The sequence below is a fragment of the Hyperolius riggenbachi genome, chromosome 2, assembly GCF_040937935.1.
Source record: "Hyperolius riggenbachi isolate aHypRig1 chromosome 2, aHypRig1.pri, whole genome shotgun sequence".
In the NCBI taxonomy this organism is placed as follows: domain Eukaryota; kingdom Metazoa; phylum Chordata; class Amphibia; order Anura; family Hyperoliidae; genus Hyperolius; species Hyperolius riggenbachi.
The window spans coordinates 542,630,404-542,649,477 of NC_090647.1; the positions used below are offsets into that span (position 1 = coordinate 542,630,404).

At 44.1% G+C, this 19,074-nt stretch overlaps 1 protein-coding gene across 5 annotated transcripts in view; it reads left to right on the plus strand.

Annotated features, from left to right (window-relative positions):
- The first annotated feature begins 387 nt into the window (after nucleotides 1–387).
- The window catches only part of CTPS2 (CTP synthase 2), a 300,027-nt gene continuing 281,340 nt past the window's right edge, over nucleotides 388–19,074 (plus strand). Inside the window, exons 1-2 of one of the 5 annotated variants that reach the window (XM_068270769.1) lie at nucleotides 388–647; nucleotides 7,019–7,079. In XM_068270769.1, coding sequence (XP_068126870.1) covers nucleotides 7,036–7,079 — 44 coding nt within the window. In that variant the 5' untranslated portion in view covers nucleotides 388–647; nucleotides 7,019–7,035. Of the gene's footprint in view, nucleotides 648–1,140; nucleotides 1,911–7,018; nucleotides 7,080–14,534; nucleotides 14,625–19,074 lie in introns of those variants that run through there. The other 4 variants (XM_068270770.1, XM_068270771.1, XM_068270768.1 and 1 more) reach the window with 4 other exon arrangements.

The following is a 19,074-nucleotide window of genomic DNA, read 5'->3' on the forward strand; positions in this document are numbered from 1 at the left end:
CTTTAAGTGTGGGGGTTCCAACGCCTTAACACACAGCATGCTGTGCGCTAACCTGGTAACATATGCGTAAGTGGAAGCAAGGCATACTTTCATTGTACTGTATGGCTCACTGTATAGATATCTCAGCAACTTTTTGGCTATGACATGCCTTTTCAGGCCCCAAATTGGCAAAAAAATTGTGAAGCACCAATCTACAGTATATATATGGAAGTATGTATAGTGAAAGTGAAATCACCATCAGACTGTACAATAATTGTTTTCCAACTAGGATATTATGATTAGTCATCTCTTGTACATGTGCCAATAAAGCTTCCGCAAAAAAAAAAAAAAAAAAAATCCTGCATGCTGCTGCTTGCTGTAACGTGTTTACACTTTTGCTGTGGAGTTTGTCGCCACCTAGTGGCTGCTCAGAGTTGTGACGCCTAACCTTCACTGCTACAGGCAGCTCGTGTTTGTGGACGGAGGCTGGCTTGGCTGGGGCCCCGGTGCGTACAGAAGGCAGGGCCCGGTGACAGTGAGGTGACAGACCCGGAGACCGCAGCACAGGTGACCTATCAGCAATCTGCCTGCAGCTGCCACTCACTGGGGACACCACCTGACTGATGTGTCGCTGCAACCAAACTTATCCGTCTGTCAGCTGACTCCAGGTAACGACTAGCAGACCCTGCAGGCTGTATAATGGAGCTACAGACCCAGCCTGAGCCAAGCTGAGCCCTGTACTGTGTGTGTGTGGCTGTGCAGCCATAGCATGTGCTGCTCCAGTGACAGCATGGGGGGTGGGGAGGGACACTGTGGGGGTCTCATCTGACTCAGCACTGGCTGGGACATCTCTACTCAGAGATTATCATTGTGTGACTTTATTATCCCCTTTCTCTGTCTACACAAGGAAGTGCAAAGTCCATACACCCACCCATGTCTTCATGCAAAACTTTCTGCTGACATTACAAGTATGTAGTACATGAAGTAAACTCCAAGGGACAGGGGAAAGTGGTTCACTACATCAGACATTTTCATGATCAAGCACCCAAAATATACTTTAGTAGTGGATTATTATTATTTAGTATTTATATAGCGCCAATATCTTGCGCAGTGCTGTACAGAGAATATAGTCTTGTCACTAACTGTCCCTCAGAGGAGCTCACAATGTAATCCCTACCACAGTCATATGTCTATATCATGTAGTGTATTTATTGTAGTCTAGGGCAAATTTTTTTTTGTTTTTTTGTTTAGGGGGAAGCCAATTAACTTATCTGTATGTTTTTGGGATGTGGGAGGAAACTTGAGTGCCTGGAGGAAACCCACACAGACATGAGGAGAACATACAAACTCCTTGCAGATAGTGCCCTGGCTGGGATTCGAACCGGGGACCCAGCGCTGCAAGGCGAGAGCACTACCCACTACTCCACCATGCTGCCCAGTGGATCTTAATTCAGTCAATAATCTGCGAGTTGCGTTGTATACAGTAAAAAGTATGCTCCACTGCAACTGCTGACATACCTCCCATTTTTTTGATATGAGAAGGAGGGACACTTTAAGACACGCCCCCACCACCGCAGCAGATATAAATGGCGCAGGAGGAGTGCCGATTAAAGTGGCGCCGCCATAGGCAGCAATAGTAAAAATCACGATTAGTGGCCAGGAGGCTAAATTATGGCACCCGATAAATAGTTAATCACATCTCAAAACGAATCTGGCAAAGTGTCATCCCCTTCAGATCAAGTTTCAGATTAAGTTATACACTTTGAGCGCTACCAGCCCCATCCCCCGCCCATCGCGTCACATAATATAAATTTATCTGGGCACATTTTAGGTTTGGTCACTAGGGGGCCCCGTTGCCAGATTTAGTCCGGTATGGCGTCTCCCATGTGGATCAAAGTTAACAAAAGTATCCGTCTGTCAGCTGACTCCAGGTGCTGCCGCCCCTCCTCCCCATAAGGTCGATTCCTTGCTCTAGAGCAGGTATGGACAAACTTGGCCCTCCAGCTGTTAAGGAACTACAAGTCCCACAATGCATTGTTGTAGGAGTCTGACAGCCACAGTCATGACTCATAAAGGCAAATGCATTGTGGGACTTGTAGTTCCGTAACAGCTGGAGGGCCGAGTTTGCCCATACCTGCTCTAGAGCGAGGAGTGACACAGAACAGAACATTTATATTGCGCTTTCTCCTGACAGACTCAAAGCCCCAGAGCTGCAGCCACTAGAACACTCTCTATAGGCAGAAGTAGTGTTAGGGAGTCTTGCCCGAGGACTCTTTACTGAGTAAGTTCTGGCTCACTGAACTGGAAAAGCTGGGACATGAACCCAGATCTCCTGTGTTGGGGGCAGAGCCCTTAACACTAACAGCACCACGTAATATTTTGGCGCTTTATAAATACAATAAATAATAAATAACACTATCCAGCCACAGGTACAGACGCTCTGGATCTGACACAAAAAGAATGTTATGAAATCCATTTGTAATAAGTGGCAGACCTATCTTCAGATAACACTAAATAGATGGAAGCATTGCTATGAAACATTGATGAAAGGCAGTTTATACTATTAGCTACTAGAAACAAACATTCAGTTCCTCCATAACCTATCCTCACATTTCAGACCTAGGCTGTAGGAGATGTGCTATGAGAGGTATGTTCTTCCACATGTGGTGGGATTGTCCCCTCTGTTTTTGGTCAAGGATCAATCAGCAGGGTCATTTCAGATCATGTTCCTGCAATCATTTTCAGGAGTGGTTGGTCTCCTGCTATCTGCTGCAACAGGTGAAGTCATTTGTTAGAAAGCAAAACCACACCAGCACCTTATGATGACTCTTATTTAGGAAACCTTAAAGAGAGTCTGAAGTTTAAAAAATGTCCTCTCTTTATTTCAGAATGCTATTCAGCCTTAAGAGCAAAGATGATTTGCCGCATCCCTGCGGCCATACGAGGACTTTATTCCTCCCAAATCCCGGCGCAAAATTCTACAACTTTCAAAGTCGCAGATTTTGGTGCCCGGAGGAGGCAGAGCTTTGTGCTGTAGCTCTGCCTCCAGTCCATTCAATCACCGCCGATCTCCGCCTCTCCCCGCCCCTCTCAGTGAAAGACAACTGAGAGGGGCGGTGAGAGGTGGTGATTGAATGGACTGGAGGCAGAGCTACAGCATAAAGCTCTGCCTCCTCCAGGAAGTAGCAGACGATTTTGCCATGAGTATTTCAGGGGGAATAAAGACCTTATACGGCAGCAGGGATGCGGTGAAACATCTTTTCTCTTAAGGCTGAAGAGCATTCGGAAATAAAAAGAAGTCATTTTTTTTCACTTCAGACTCTCTTTAAAGAGAACCCGAGGTGGGTTTGTAGAATATTATCTGCATACAGAGGCTGGATCTGCCTACACAACCCAGCCTCTGTTGCTATCCCAAACCCTCCTAAGGTCCCCCTGCACTCTGCAATCCCTCATAAATCACAGCCACGCTGCTGACAAACAGCTTGTCAGAGCTGGCTGTGTTTATCTCTATAGTGTCAGTCTGCTGCTCTCCCCGCCTCCTGCAGAACTCCAGTCCCCGCCTGCATCCCTTCCCTCCCTGCTGATTGGAGGGAAGGGACGGGGGCAGGGACCAGAGCTATGCAGGAGGCGGGGGAGCAGCTGAGACTGACACTACAGATGTAAACACAGCCTCACAACACGGCTGTGATTTATGAGGGATTGCAGAGTGCAGGGGGACCTTAGTGGGGTTTGGGATAGCAACAGAGGCTGGGCTGTATAGGCAGATCCAGCCTCTGTATGCAGATAACATTCTTTAAACACACCTCGGGTTCTCTTTAAGTGAAATAAAAAGTGGCCAGTTTTGCTTACCTGCGGCTTCTTCCAGCCCCTGCAGTCCTTCTGGCCCTTCGCAGTCATGTCACTCTGTTCCAACCAGCAGCTGTGCCCACCGAAAGCCTCCTGATTGCGCTACTGTGGCCAGGAGCATCCTGCGCTTGCGCATGTTGTAAAAATTGGAACTGCGCATGCACAGATTTCACCCCTGGAGGGGGATCCAGGAGGCTCATGCCAGCTTACAGAAGGGCACAGCTGCTGAACGGGGCAGCCCAGAAAGACAGTGAGGGGGCCAGAAGAAGCCCCAGATACGTTAAATGGCATCTTTTATGCACTTTAGGTTCCCTTTTAACTTACTTTGCAATTGTTATTTTATGGTACAGAATTACAGTAAAAGTGAAATGATTGTGTGATTTAACCACTTCACCACTGAGGGGTTTTACCCCCTGAGCACCAGAGCAATTTTCACCTTTCAGCGCTCCTTCCATTCATTCGTCTATAACTTTATTATTACTTATCGCAATGAAATGAACTATATCTTGTTTTTTTCGCCACCAATTAGGCTTTCTTTAGGTGGGACATTATGCCAAGAATTATTTTTTTCTAAATGTGTTTTAATGGGAAAATAGGAAAAATGTGGGGAAAAAAATAATTATTTTTCAGTTTTCGGCCATTATAGTTTTTAAATAATGCATGCTACTGTAATTAAAACCCATGAAACGTATTTGCCCTTTTGTCCCGGTTATAAAACCATTTAAATTATGTCCCTATGACAATGTTTGGCGCCAATATTTTATTTGGAAATAAAGGTGCATTTTTTTCAGTTTTGCGTCCATCCCTAATTACAAGCCCATAGTTTATAAAGTAACAGTGTTATACCCTCTTGACATAAATATTTAAAAAGTTCAGTCCCTAAGGTAACTATTTATGTATTTTTTTTAATTGTAAATTTTTTAATTTTTTTTTTAATTACAAAAAAAAAAAAAATGGGGAGTGTGGGAGGTAATGAGTTAATTTTATGTGTAAAAGTCATTTATTTGTATGTGAAAAATGTGTAGGGTGTAGTTTACTATTTGGCCACAAGATGGCCACAGTAACTTTTTGTTTTAATGCGACCTCCAAGCTTCCTTCCGGAAGCTTGGAGGAAGAATAAGGAGGCTGGACACGTGAGTTTTTTCTCACAATGATCGCGCTGCCCATCGGAGAGCAGCTGATCATTGCGGGGCTTAGATCAACGAACGGGAATGGATTTTCCCGTTCATTGATCTCTGGGCGAGCGGGCGGCGGCGTGTTTACTAGCGGCGGGCGGCGTGTTTACGAGCGGGAGCGCGGGCAGCGTCGGGAACGCGGAAAGTACGTGTTTCTCCGTCCCTGGTTTTTAAAGGATGGAAAAAGGGGCGGAGAAATACGTACGCGCGGGGGTAAAGTGGTTAAAGAGGACCGAGGTTGTAAATTAATAAGGGTAAAAGAGCCCTTGAGGGCTCGTTTCCACTATCGCGAATCCGCATGCGTCCAACGCATGCGGATTCGCACATGTAATGCAAGTGGATGGGCCTGTTTCCACTGTAGCGTTGTTGAGGTGCGTTTTTTTCAGCGTTGAAAAAACGCACAAAAGAGCCGCAGAATTCGCCTGCGAGTAGAATGCATGCGAATCGCATGCAATGTATTTAATAGGGAAATCGCATGCGGTTTCCCCATGCGTTTTTTGCCGCGAATTCGCATAGGTACCAATGTAAATTCACACAGGCAGTGACATGGTTAAAATCGCATATACCCTCACCTATACGATTTTGCGGCAAAAAACGCATGGGGAATCGCATCCGCATGTGATTTCATCAGCCGTGGAATCCAGGCGATTCCGCACCGCAATAGTGGAAACGAGCCCTAAAGGACAACTGAAGTGAGAGCTATATGGAGCTTGCCATGTTTAGTTCATTTTAAACAATACCAGTTGCCTGGCAACTCTGCTGATCTAGTATTTGACTGCAGTAGTGTCCGAATAAAAGGAAATAAATATGGCAGCCTCCATATCCCTCTCATTACAGTTGTCCTTTAGGACAACTGCAGTGAGAAGAATATGGAAGCTGCCATATTTATTTCCTTTTAAACAATACTAGTTGCCTGGCAGCCCTGCTGATCTATTTGGCTGCAGTAGTGTCCGAATCACACCAGAAACACACATGCAGCTATTCTAGTCAGATCTGACAATAGTGTCAGAGACATCTCATCTGCTGCATGCTTGTTCAGGGGCTATGGCTAAAAAGTAGGATCAGCAGGATAGCCAGGCAACTGGGATTGTTTAAAAGAAAATAAATATGGCAGCCTCCATATCCCTCTAGCTTCAGATATCCTTTAATGTAAAGCACTGTTTTTGTTCTGCAAGGATCAGCGGACATCAGCAGCAGTAACCCACCCGCTGACCCCTAAATCATTCCTATTTTAAACTCCGCTCCCCCATCGGCAAGACTACCATGGCCATTTTTATCTCAAGTTTTCCAAACCTCTGTGACTCTGGCCACTCCCACCTGCATTGAGATAGCCCGCCCCCAGCTCAGGAGCAGCCCATTAGGGCTATATTCTATATACAGTACAATAAACTCTGAACAGTGCTGCGGAAGATGTCGGCCCTATATAAGTACTAAATAATAATGATTAGGGCACGCGGGCCATGCTGGGGGCAGGCCACAGCTTATAGGCGAATGGGCAAGTCACTGCCGTTCACACCTGCCGATCCTTGTAAGGCTGAAACAGTGCTTTACAATAAGGTTTTTAAATGTACAGTGTTTGTACGCTTTAAAGGGAACCTAAACTGAAAGCAAAAAAAAAAGACTTTCACTGACCTGGGGCTTCTACCAGCCCCCTGCAGACACCCTGCTCTCGTCATCACAGCACAGCGGCTGAGTTTCGTTTTTCGTCAACTCAGTCAGGTGGATGACCACTGCGCCTGCGCTGCCCTGGCCATGCGCATACTTGATCACGCTCTAGCCGCTGGAAGTGTCCTGCGCATGCGCATGATGTTCCCGGTGACGGGCGTGTGATCGGGCAAGCTCAGTCGTTTTGTCTGACGCGGGCACAGGGCGGCTACAGGGGGCTGGTAGAAGCCCCAGGTAAGTGAAACTTTTTTTTTTTTTTTTTTTTTGCTGTCATTTTAGGTTCCCTTTAAAGGGTGTTACAGTGGTCCATTTCATAATTTCATATTTGGAAACGTGCTTTTGTTGCCTTGCAGCGGGAGAGTTACTGTCAATGATTGGAAGGAAAGTTGTGAATTGTTTTGCGCGAAGAAAAAGGTAACAGGTCCTACGAAGATAACTCTTCTCTTACTAACCTCCTTCCTCAAATTAAAATGTTCTTTATTTGAAGTGTACCCGAGGCCAGATGTGACATGATGAGATAAACATGTGTGTGTACAGTGCAAACCATATTAATATCCAGGCTGTTTTACTTGTTCTATTTTGCTGCCTGAAAGAGTTAATTTTTAGGCATGGAAATGACAGCTTCTGTCTTGTTGGTTGGGAATATAGTAAACATCACCGATAAGCAAAATACTGTCATACAAGTTTTCCTGGCAGAATACTTCTGCAGGCAGGGGGGAGATAGAAAAAGGTCAATAGTTCATGTATTTTCATTCAGGGACACTTAATAGGCTGCCACTGAGCAGAGACAACAAAACATTCAATCCACTTTGTAAATTTTTAAATCCTACTAATATAATAAATGGGAAAGTTCAGATGTTTGGATGTTTGTTACTCGATCACGCAAAAACGGCTGAACGGATTTGAATGAAATTTGGCACACACATAGTACATTACCTGGAATAAAGTATAGGATACTTTTTATTCCCATAACCAAAAAGAGACAAATACAAATTTCACTGGAAAATGTAAACTGCAGCCATACACTGTTACACTGGAGGTGTGTTTAGCTTCTAAGTGCACAATGGTTAATTTGCATATATTCAGCAGTGATGCCCTGGGAGACATCTCAAGCTCACTCCAACCTGAATTATCGCAAATTCTTTCTGTTTTAAGAAAGCAAACGGTTGTTTTTCTTAACATCTTAGTAAGGGGGCTTTTAGGACCATTGTAGTCCCTTACACACTCCAATGAGTTCTGGGTCACCATGAGCTTGCTGGGTAGCCTGTCCCTCTCGGTCTTACAAGCCCTACTGCGTAGAGCCAAATTAATCCATGCCATGCACTGATAAGGATCAAACAATCCAAAACAGGCTGTATGCATGTTGGATTATTATGGCTCTGTACAATTTAACAAGCTGACACATCATTGCATTCCAGCGGTTCTGGAGGTGTGTTTAGCTTCTAAGGGTAACAATGGTTAATTAGCAATGCATATTTTCAGCAGTGATGCACTGGGAGACATCTCAAGCTCACTCCAACCTGAATTATCACAAATTCTTTCTGTTTTAAGAAAGCAAACTTTTGTTTTTCTTACACTGTTAATGGTAGGGTTCTCAAACTTTGCACAGTTGGTCGTTGGGTGACTAGGGTTATTATTCAGAAAAGTGGTTGGAGGCTATAAAAGCCAATCAAAATTCACCTAATGATTTTCAAGGGGAATATTTTACATTTCTGCCATTCTTGCACTGTTAATGGCACAAGCCTCAAACCTGGTATAGTTGATCATTGGGTGACTGGGGTTCAATTTCAGAAAGGGGGTGGAGCCACAAATAGCCAATCAGATTTGTTTCATTCCAATGCAAATTATTGTTGCCAAACACCGCAAAGCTCACAAACTTGGTAATTGAGGATTGATTAATTGTGTGTTAGGGTTAGGAAAGTAGGCACAGCCAAATACATAAGCGGGCAACGCAGGGTCATAAGTGGGCGGAGACAAATACAAATTTTACTGGGAAAATGTAAACAGCAGCCATTCTTACACTGTTAATGGTAGGGTTCTCAAACTTTGCATAGTTGGTTACTGGGTGACTGGGGTTAATATTCAGAAAAGTGGGTGGAGCCTACAAAAAACAATCAAAAATTACCTATTGATTTTTCAGGGGAATATTTCATTGCTGCCATTCTTGCACTGTTAATGGCACAAGCCTCAAACCTGGTACAGTTGATCATTGCGTGACTGGGGTTTAAATTTATATAAGGGGATGGAGCCCCAAACAGCCAATCTGATTTGTTTTATTTTAATGCAGGTTATTGATGCCAAAGACCGCAAAGCTCACAAACTTGGTTATTGAGTAATTGAGTAATTGTGTGTTAGGGTTAGGAAAAGTGGGCGCAGCCAACACCAGCCAAATACATAATCGGGCATTGCTGGGTCATCAGTAGGCGGAGACAAATACAAATTTCACTGAGAAAATGTAAACTGCAGCAATTCTTACACTATTAATGGCAGGGTTCTCAAACTTTGCACAGTTGGTCACTGGGTGACTGAGATTAATACTCAGAAAAGTGGGTGGAGCCTAAAAAAGCCAATCAAAATCCACCTATTAATCTTTAAGGGGAATATTTAATTGATGTCATTCTTGCACTGTTAATGGCACAAGCCTCTTGCACTGTTAATCACCTGTACCTGGTACAGTTGGCCATTGGGTGATTGGGGCTCAAATTCAGAAAAGGGGTGGAGCCACAGCCAATCAGATTTATTTTATTTCAATGCAAATTATTGATGCCAAAGACCGCAAAGCTCACAAACTTGGTCATTAAGTAATTTTGTGTTAAGGTTAGAAAAAGTGGGCGGAGCTAGCACCAGCCAAATACATACCTGGGCAATGCCGAGTTTTCAGTGGGCGGAGACAAACACAAATTTCACTGGGAAAATGTAAACTGCAGCCATTCTTACACTATTAATTGTAGGGTTCTAAAACTTTGCACAGTTGGTCACTGGGTGACTGGGATTAATATTCAGAAAAGTGGGCGGAGCCTACAAAAACCAATCACAATTCACCTATTGATTTTCAAGGCAAATATTTAATTGCTGCCATTTTTGCACTGTTAATGGCACAAGCCTCAAACCTGGTACAGTTGATCATTGGGTGACTGGGGTTAAATATTTAGAAAAGGGGTGGGGCCACAAACAGCAAATCAGATGTGTTTCATTTCAATGAAAGTTATTCATGCCAAAGACCACAAATCTCACAAACTTGGTCATTGACTATTGACAATTGTGCATTAGGGTTAGAAAAAGTGGCCACAGCCAACAGCAGCCAAATACATACCCGGGAAACATCAGGACATCAGTGGGTGGAGAAAAATACAAATTTATCTGCCAGAATGTAAACTGCAGCCATTCTTACACTGTCTGTCAATGGCAGGGTTCTTAAACTTTGCACAGTGGATGACTGGGATTAATATTCAGAAAAGTAGGTGGAGCTAATCAAAATTCACCTATTGATTTTCAAAGGAGTGGAGCCACAGCCAATTATTGATGCCAAAGACCACAAAGCTCACAAACTAGGTCATCATTGAGTAATTGTGTGTTAGGATTAGAAAAAGTGGACAGAGCTAACACTAGCCAATTACATACCCGGGCAACGCCGGGCGACCAGCTAGTATAAAATAAGACAATAGGATATCTAAAAAAAAGGTCATTTTTAGGAGTAGGAGGATACATACAATTGTTTATCTCATCCGTTTATTTTCACCTCAGATTCACTTTAAAGAGAGACTTTACTGAATGTAAAACTGCTTATTTTTTACAATATTCATTTATTATTTAGTCAGAGTTTTCCTTCTGTAAAACTTTTCCTCACCCTGATTTACAGTCTAAAATGTGTCACAGGTGATGACATCTTTACTGCTGGCAGGTGCATCACTATGGAATGTTTGTTTTCTTTGTGTTCCGAGGTCAGCAGAAACAACACCTGGTTTCCCAGTGTGTGCTGGAAGGAGAAGGCTTCAGGACATCATAGCTTAGGCTAAGCCTTAGTGCGAGGCTACATACCAATATACAGTAATATAGAGCTGTAGGAAGCGGTAATTAATTAACTAATGTAAAATAGGGATCCTGAATAATGTAGTACTTTCTACTATATGACTTTATGGTTCCTCATTAGATTTTGTCAGTCAAAGCCATTAGGTGCAGATCAGCGGCTTGTGGCTTTGCCCGGACTCTTTGGCATCCTTGAGTGTCACAAAGTACATACATTTCCTTAAATACTTTGACTAGGAACAGGAAGTAATACCATAAATATTTACTGTATTTCGTTCAGCTGCACCTATCAGCGGATCCACAGTATTATACCGCTGTATACCGTCATTTTCAGAATATAAGACACCAAAAAGGGTGCGTCTTATATTCCGAAGATATGGTAAAGAGGCACATCTATCAGCAGGACCGGAGAGAGGGGGGGAAGAGCTCACTGGCAGGATCAGGTGAGAGCTGAAGTGTTAATGCAGAGTAGTGTAGTGTTAATGCAGTGAAGTGTTAATGCAGTGAAGTGTTAATGCAGAGTAGTGTAGTGTTAATGCAGTGAAGTGTTAATGCAGAGTAGTGTAGTGTTAATGCAGTGAAGTGTTAATGCAGTGTAGTGTAGTGTTAATGCAGTGAAGTGTTAATGCAGAGTAGTGTAGTGTTAATGCAGTATAGTGAAGTGTTAATGCAGTGAAGTGTTAATGCAGTGAAGTGTTAATGCAGTGAAGTGTTAATGCAGTGAAGTGTAGTGTTAATGCAGTGTAGTGAAGTGTTAATGCAGTGAAGTGTAGTGTTAATGCAGTGTAGTGTTAATGCAATGGGCTTGATTCACAAAGCGGTGATAACTCAGTTATCACGCCTAAAAGACTTTAGGCGTGATAACCTTTGCACCACTGAGTTATCACCGATTTGTGCTGCTCTTCGCGCGAAGCTACCGCGCGTACGCGCGTAAGCGCGCGCGCGCAAAGTCCCATAGGGCTTAATGGGAGCTTCGCGCGAAGCGCCGGGTGCTGCGCACGCGCTTGCGCGCGGAAAACTTTGCGCGTGGAAAATTCGCGCGAGTTTCTTCTTATCACGCCTAAACTGAGTTTAGGCGTGATAAAGGGCTTTTCACAGGCGTGCAACTTTGCACCGCTTTGTGAATCAAGCCCATTGTAGTGTAGTGTAAATGCAATGCAGTGTAGTGTTAATGCATTGTAGTGTAGTGTAAATGCAATGCAGTGTAGTGTTAATGCAGTGTAGTGTAAATGCAATGCAGTGTAGTGTAGTGTAAATGCAATGCAGTGTAGTGTTAATGCAGTGTAGTGAAGTGTTAATGCAGTGAAGTGTTAATGCAGAGTAGTGTAGTGTTAATGCAGTATAGTGAAGTGTTAATGCAGTGAAGTGTTAATGCAGTGAAGTGTAGTGTTAGTGTAGTGAAGTGTTAATGCAGTGAAGTGTAGTGTTAATGCAGTGTAGTGTAGTGTTAATGCATTGTAGTGTAGTGTAAATGCAATGCAGTGTAGTGTTAATGCATTGTAGTGTAGTGTAAATGCAATGCAGTGTAGTGTTAATGCAGTGTAGTGTAGTGTAGTGTTAATGCAGTGTAGTGTAGTGTAAATGCAATGCAGTGTAGTGTTAATGCATTGTAGTGTAGTGTAAATGCAATGCAGTGTAGTGTTAATGCATTGTAGTGTAGTGTAAATGCAATGCAGTGTAGTGTTAATGCATTGTAGTGTAGTGTAAATGCAATGCAGTGTAGTGTTAATGCAGTGTAGTGAAGTGTTAATACAGTGTAGTGTAGTGTTAATGCAGTGTAGTGTAGTGTTAATGCAGTGAAGTGAAGTGTTAATGCAGTGTAGTGTTAATGCAGTGAAGTGAATTGTTAATGCAGTGTAGTGTAGTGTTAATGCAGTATAGTGAAGTGTTAATGCAGTATAGTGAAGTGTTAATGCAGTGAAGTGTAGTGTTAATGCAGTGAAGTGTAGTGTTAATGCAGTGTAGTGTAGTGTTAATGCAGTGAAGTGTTAATGCAGTGTAGTGTTAATGCAGTGTAGTGAAGTGTTAAAGCAGTGTAGTGAAGTGTTAAAGCAGTGTAGTGTTAAGCAGTGTAGTGTAGTGTAGTGTTAGTGTAGTTGTATTGTAATGTTAGTGTAGTGTAGTGCAGTGCTTTGTAGTTTACTGGTAGCTAGTGAGGGCAGCAGGGGTTAGTGCAGTGCTGTGGAGCTTAGCTGGGGGCAGCAGGGATTAGTGTAGTGCAGGGTAGTTAGTGTCGCTTATGGGCAGCAGGGATCAGTGTTGTGTAGTGCAATGTAACCGGTGGGTGCAGGAAGGGTTAGTGTAGTATGTAGTGTAGTGCAGTGTAACTGGGGGGAGGGGGGGCTGCAGTAGGGGTCAGTGTTGTGTAGTGCAGTCTAACTGGTGGGTGCAGCAGGGCTTAGTGTATTATGTAGTGTAGTGCAGTGTAACTGGGGAAAGGGGGGTGCAACAGGAGTAAGTGTAGTGTTTAATGCAGTGTAACTGGGGGGAAGGGGGGGGGGGCGCAGCAGGGGTTAGTGTTGTGTAGTGCGGTGTAACCGGTGGGTGCAGCAGGGGTTAGTGTAGTATGTAGTGTAGTGTGTAATGCAGTGTAACTGGGGGGAAGGGGGGGGGGGGGGCGCAGCAGGGGTTAGTGTAGTGTAGCTTAGATAGAGTAGCTTAGAGACAGTTGGGTTGGGTGGAGGGAAGGGTCCATACGAGGCCTCTGCACCATGGACGCACCTAGGTTTAGTATTTCTTTTCTCCTGATTTTTGACCTTTAAACCTAGGTGTGTCTTATAGTCTGAAAAACACAGTTATCAACTTTTATAACAGAGTGTGTATGTAACAATTTATATTACGGCGTATGCATATTACCAGGTATGAATCTTAGCCCGGGAGAATCAGGTTTGTATCTCTCAAGCCATGTATGACTCATAGTTATGGCATAATTTTGGCATGAGGAGTCTTGTATGAGAAAGCAGAGAAACGAAAGTAGTCAGTCTCTAACTAGAACCTGAAAGTGCTCTGGTGATGGAGAAGACTGAATGTACAAATGTGCAATCGAGGGAGAAGTAAGTCGATTATTTACAATATAAAATCAGTAAGCTGGATTAGGTAAGAGAGAGGATTATTATTATTATTATTTATTGTATTTATAAAGCGCCACCATATTACACAGTGCTGGACAATGAATACATACAATGATACAAAGGAGAACAGACATAACAAGGTTATATAACACAAGACAAAGCTATACAAGGCAAACAGGGTACAAGATACATGTTATTTGGGACATGTTAGGTAGGCCCAGTAGTACAAGTATAAGGCTGTCAAGAAAGGTGCACACGATTATGAATAATATGCTAAGGAAGGGATGACCCTGCCAAAGGCTTACAATCTAAGGGGCCGGGGGCTGTGAAATAAATATTCAATAGATAGTTACTGTATGGTAGGGGGTGGGTAGGCCATCTAAGGGGTTGGGGTTCTCATAAGCTGTAAGCCATAATCATCAAAAATAAAATGAATAAAGGCTTGGAATATTCCACTTTGCATGTAATGAGTGTATTTCAATGTTAGCGTCACCTTTTAAGTTGAATTGCAAAAATAAATGGACTTTTGCACAATATTCTAGTTTTCCACCTGTATGTCATTTTTGTATATTATCACAAGAATACATTTTATATATAAAAATAATTATTGTTGTTCAGAGTGTTCAAATTATTTCATAAAGAGGTAACTGTTACAAATATATACGCTTAACTCTGGTACCCTACTTTTCATGTCCCTACCTCTCCCTCTAGGGTGTAAGCTTTCGGCAGGGTTCTACTCCTTGTGTTTCCTACCTGTTCATGCACCTCCATTACTGCACACCCATCCTATGGATCTTAGTGAGCTTGCCTAATCTCCATGCTCCCCTCCAGTGACTAAGCATTACCTTGTACTCCTACTATGGTGTGTGATCTGGTTTTCTTGTATTCCTGTATTGTCATTTTGCTGTATGTCACCCCTAAACATTGTCTGTAACCTAAATTAATGTCCAGCGCTGCGTAATATGTTGGCGCTTTATAAATACAATAAATAATAATAACAGTGGTCAAGAAACCCATACAACTGACTCTGGGTGACATAACACATCTTTGAGTCCCTAACACGTTAGTTATACTATGATGTATAGGAGCTATCAGGCGGGGGACTTAAAGCGGATCCGAGATGAAAAACAAACTATAACAAGTAACTTGTCTATATATCTTATCTAAGGTTTAGATAGTTTACACAGCAAATCTAACTGCAAACAGCTTTAATAGAATATGATTATTTCTTCCTGTAATAAAATGACAGCAGCCATGTTGTTTGTAAACATTACACAGAGGCAGGCTTATCTGTATCTGTGAAAAAAACCTAATCCCCCCTCACTCCTCCCCTTTGCCTCTGAAATCAATGGCTAGTAACACCTCCTCCTGCCCAGACTGAGCTCCCATGAGCCCTTGCTACTGCCTTGGCTCCCTGAAAACCTGTGGGCTGTCAGGCATAGACTCACCCCTCCGGCGGCTGGCAGTGTGGACGCCGCTCTCGGCTCTGACGTCACCGGATCCCCGAACTTCCGGCCCGCGTCAGCTGGCAGCGCCGGCGGTCGTTCCAGCCGCATGTCCTCATCTCAGGGCAGGGCAACGCGCTCACGCACGGAGCGTCAGGCCCTTTATGCCCTAAGGAGGAGGCTGCCTTGATCCGCCCTGCTGAGGCACTCCCCGCCCCTTGCTGACCTCATCAGGGGGGTGGGGGTTCCTGGACTGACAGTCTGCATTTAAGCAGCAGACTGCCAGTTCTCCTTGTCTGCTGTAGCGATCACACTCTGTGCTAGCTCTCGGATCCACAGTATACTTATATATTGGTTACGCCAATATATAAGTACTGGAAGAAATATACCATTGTATTTACCTGTGCCTTTGATCTTTTGCCTGTTCTCGACTCTGAGTTTGTCTAATCCTTTTGTACTGTTGCCTATCTGATTACCCGTTGCCTACCTTGCTGTGCCCTCGTTCACTCTCTTGCCTACCGTCTCTGTACCTCGTATCTCTGATCTCTGTTGCCGAACCCCGGCTAGCCCTCAAGACTCTGCCTCTGCCTCCTGATTCTGTACCTCGTATTTCTGATTACCTGTTGCCGACCCCTGCTTGTCGACCATCCCCGCCAGCGGGCCCTTGCCGCTGGACAATAGTCTGTGCTCTGTGGGCCCTCGCCACAGAGCAATACGCTATTTACTGTTTGCACCAATCATTACACTCCATTTTGGGTGGACAGAGGTTAGCATATATATCGGATTATCGGTGAGACTGCAGATCATTTATAATCAGGTATATCTGTATTTCTGGCGATACTGCAGATCTCCGGAGATCAGTCACTCTCTGTCCTCACTAGTTGTTACGGAACGTGACAGTACAGCGGACCAATTAACATGGAAGCCCTGGTCCAGCAGGTTAATACTCTGATGACGGTTGTTGCTCAATTGGATCAGACCATTAAAGACCAACAGGTCCAGCTCAACCGATTAACAGAGATTGTGCAAAACTTGCAGGCGCCAGGTGTTCCCGCTCCTATAGCACCTGTCGAACCTAAGATGCCGTTGCCCATACCGTTTTCAGGGGAACGTGCTGATTTCCGAAACTTTCGAGATCGCTGTCAGTCATATTTTTTGATGCGTCCCATTTCATCTGGTTCTGAATTACAAAAGGTCACGCTTATAAAGACCCTCCTACAGGGCAACTCACAGACCTGGGCCTATAGCTTACCCTTAGGTCATGAGGCCCTTACCTCTGTTGAGAAGTTTTTCGAAGCCATGGCGGTGGTATATGACGACCCAGATATTGCTGCCACGGCTGAAATGAAATTGAAAAGACTCAGACAGGGTCAGAACTCTGTTGAGACTTATGCTGCGGAGTTCCGCAAGTGGTCGTTCTCCACCAGGTGGGAGGCACAGTCTCTTCTAGATAGGTTTTTGACTGGGTTGGCTGACTCCGTATCTGAGTTGATGTTAAGTCATCCCGAACCCAGAACCCTGGATGAGGCCATAAGTCTTGCTATTAAGATCGATCGCAGGGTACGTTTTCACAAGTCATCTAGACAGCGACCCATTATGCGACTCCAGCCTCCCATGAGTCTTCCCAGTTCTCCTCCCTCTGACGAGCCCATGCAACTGGGTCACTCCAAACTATCGGAGACAGAAAAGTTAAGAAGGAGAAAAGAGGGTCTATGTCTTTATTGTGGGGAGAAAGGTCATATCGCGTCTGTTTGTTCCAGGAAGGCGGAAAACTTCTCCGCCTAGGGTTAGTCGGAGGTACTACCCTGGGCGAGAATTCTGTACCTCCCAGAGATAAGGTCGTATTACCCATTTCCATCTCCTGGAATAAACAAGACTATTTACTGCAGGCTTTTATTGACACAGGCGCTGCAGCCAATTTTATGGATTCTAATCTGGCTCTAAAGATGGGCATACCAGTCATTCCTTTAGAGAAGCATATCATAGTCACGGCCATTGACGATTCACCATTGCAGGATAGTTTGCCTGTCTCTGTCACACCTGAATTAACTTGTAATGTGGGGGTTCTACACTGTGAGAAGTTACGATTCTATCTCATTAGAATGCCATCCTGTCCTATTATTTTGGGCTTGCCATGGCTACGTCTGCATTCCCCACAGATTGATTGGGCCTCTGGGCAATTACTATCCTGGTCACCCTACTGTCAGGAGCATTGTATTTCCCAAATCCCGCTTCGTTCTACTCATTTAGTTCTTCAGGGCCTCCCTCAGCCTTATGTATCTTATGCCGATGTGTTTTGTCCACGGTCTGCTGATTCACTGCCACCTCACAGACCGTATGACTGCCCGATTGAACTCAGACCTGGAACCATGCCTCCCAGGGGTCACCTTTATAATCTCACTGGTCCCGAGAAAGTGGCCATGAGAGAATACATCCGGGAGAACTTGGAAAAGGGGTTCATTCGACCCTCTAGGTCACCCGCTGGGGCAGGGTTTTTTTTTGTGAAAAAAAAAGATGGTGGGCTACGTCCTTGTATTGACTACAGAGCTCTCAACGCAATCACGATTGAGAATCGTTACCCGCTTCCCCTGATCGACGATCTTTTTAATCAGGTCACCGGTGCCCAGATATTTACTAAGTTGGATCTTAGGGGAGCCTACAATTTGGTCAGAATTAGACAGGGGGACGAATGGAAGACGGCGTTCAACACTCAGGACGGGCATTACGAATATACGGTCATGCCTTTTGGCCTGTGTAATGCCCCCGCTGTCTTCCAGGAGCTGGTTAATGACATTTTCAGGGACGTTGTGGGGAGGTTTGTGGTCGTTTATTTAGATGACATTCTGATTTTTTCTCATGATATCAAGGAACATCGGTCACAGGTTCAGTATGTTTTGCTCAAATTACGTGAGAATTCATTATATGCCAAATTGGAAAAATGTTTGTTTGAGGTCACTGAGGTACCATTCTTAGGTTATATAATTTCTAGTTCCGGGTTATCAATGGATAACAGCAAGGTCACGGCTGTATTGAACTGGCCTCAACCGGTTGGGCTGAAGGCCTTACAACGGTTTTTGGGCTTTTCTAATTATTACAGAAAATTCATAAGAGGGTATGCCGCTTTGATAGCCCCTCTTACTGATATGACAAGAAAAGGGGCTAACACCGTTAATTGGTCTTCCGAGGCCATCTCCGCCTTTCAAAGCCTTAAGACAGCCTTCTGTTCCGCCCCCATTCTGCATCACGTCGATTCTTCCAGGCCGTTTATCGTGGAAGTAGACGCATCTGAGATTGGGGTTGGGGCAGTCTTATCACAATACACCGGGTCACAGGGAAGACTCCATCCTTGCGCTTTTTTTTCGAAAAAATTTTCTGAGGCAGAAAGAAATTATGATATCGGGAACAGGGAATTGCTTGCTGTGAAATTGGCTTTTGAGGAGTGGCGACACTGGCTTGAGGGGGCAGAACATGTGATCACAGTATATACGGATCATAAGAATTTAGAGTATCTGAAGGGGGCTAAGAGGTTAAATCCTAGACAGGCACGGTGGTCTTTATTTTTTTCCAGGTTTGATTTCATTATCACGTTTAAACCGGGAAGCAAAAATGTCAAAGCAGATGCTCTTTCCCGATGCTTTGACATAGAATCGGTATTGCCCTCTGAACCAGATCCAATTTTATCGGAGAAAGTGGTGTTGGCTTGTATAGACTCAAGGGAGGATCTGGCCTCTGTTCTTCTTTCTCATCAATCAGACAGTCCGGCAGGAAAACCTCCTGATCTGATGTTTGTTCCTTTACAGTTTAGGTTACAAGTGTTACAGCTGTTTCATTCATCCAAACTGGCAGGTCATCCTGGAGTAGCCAGAA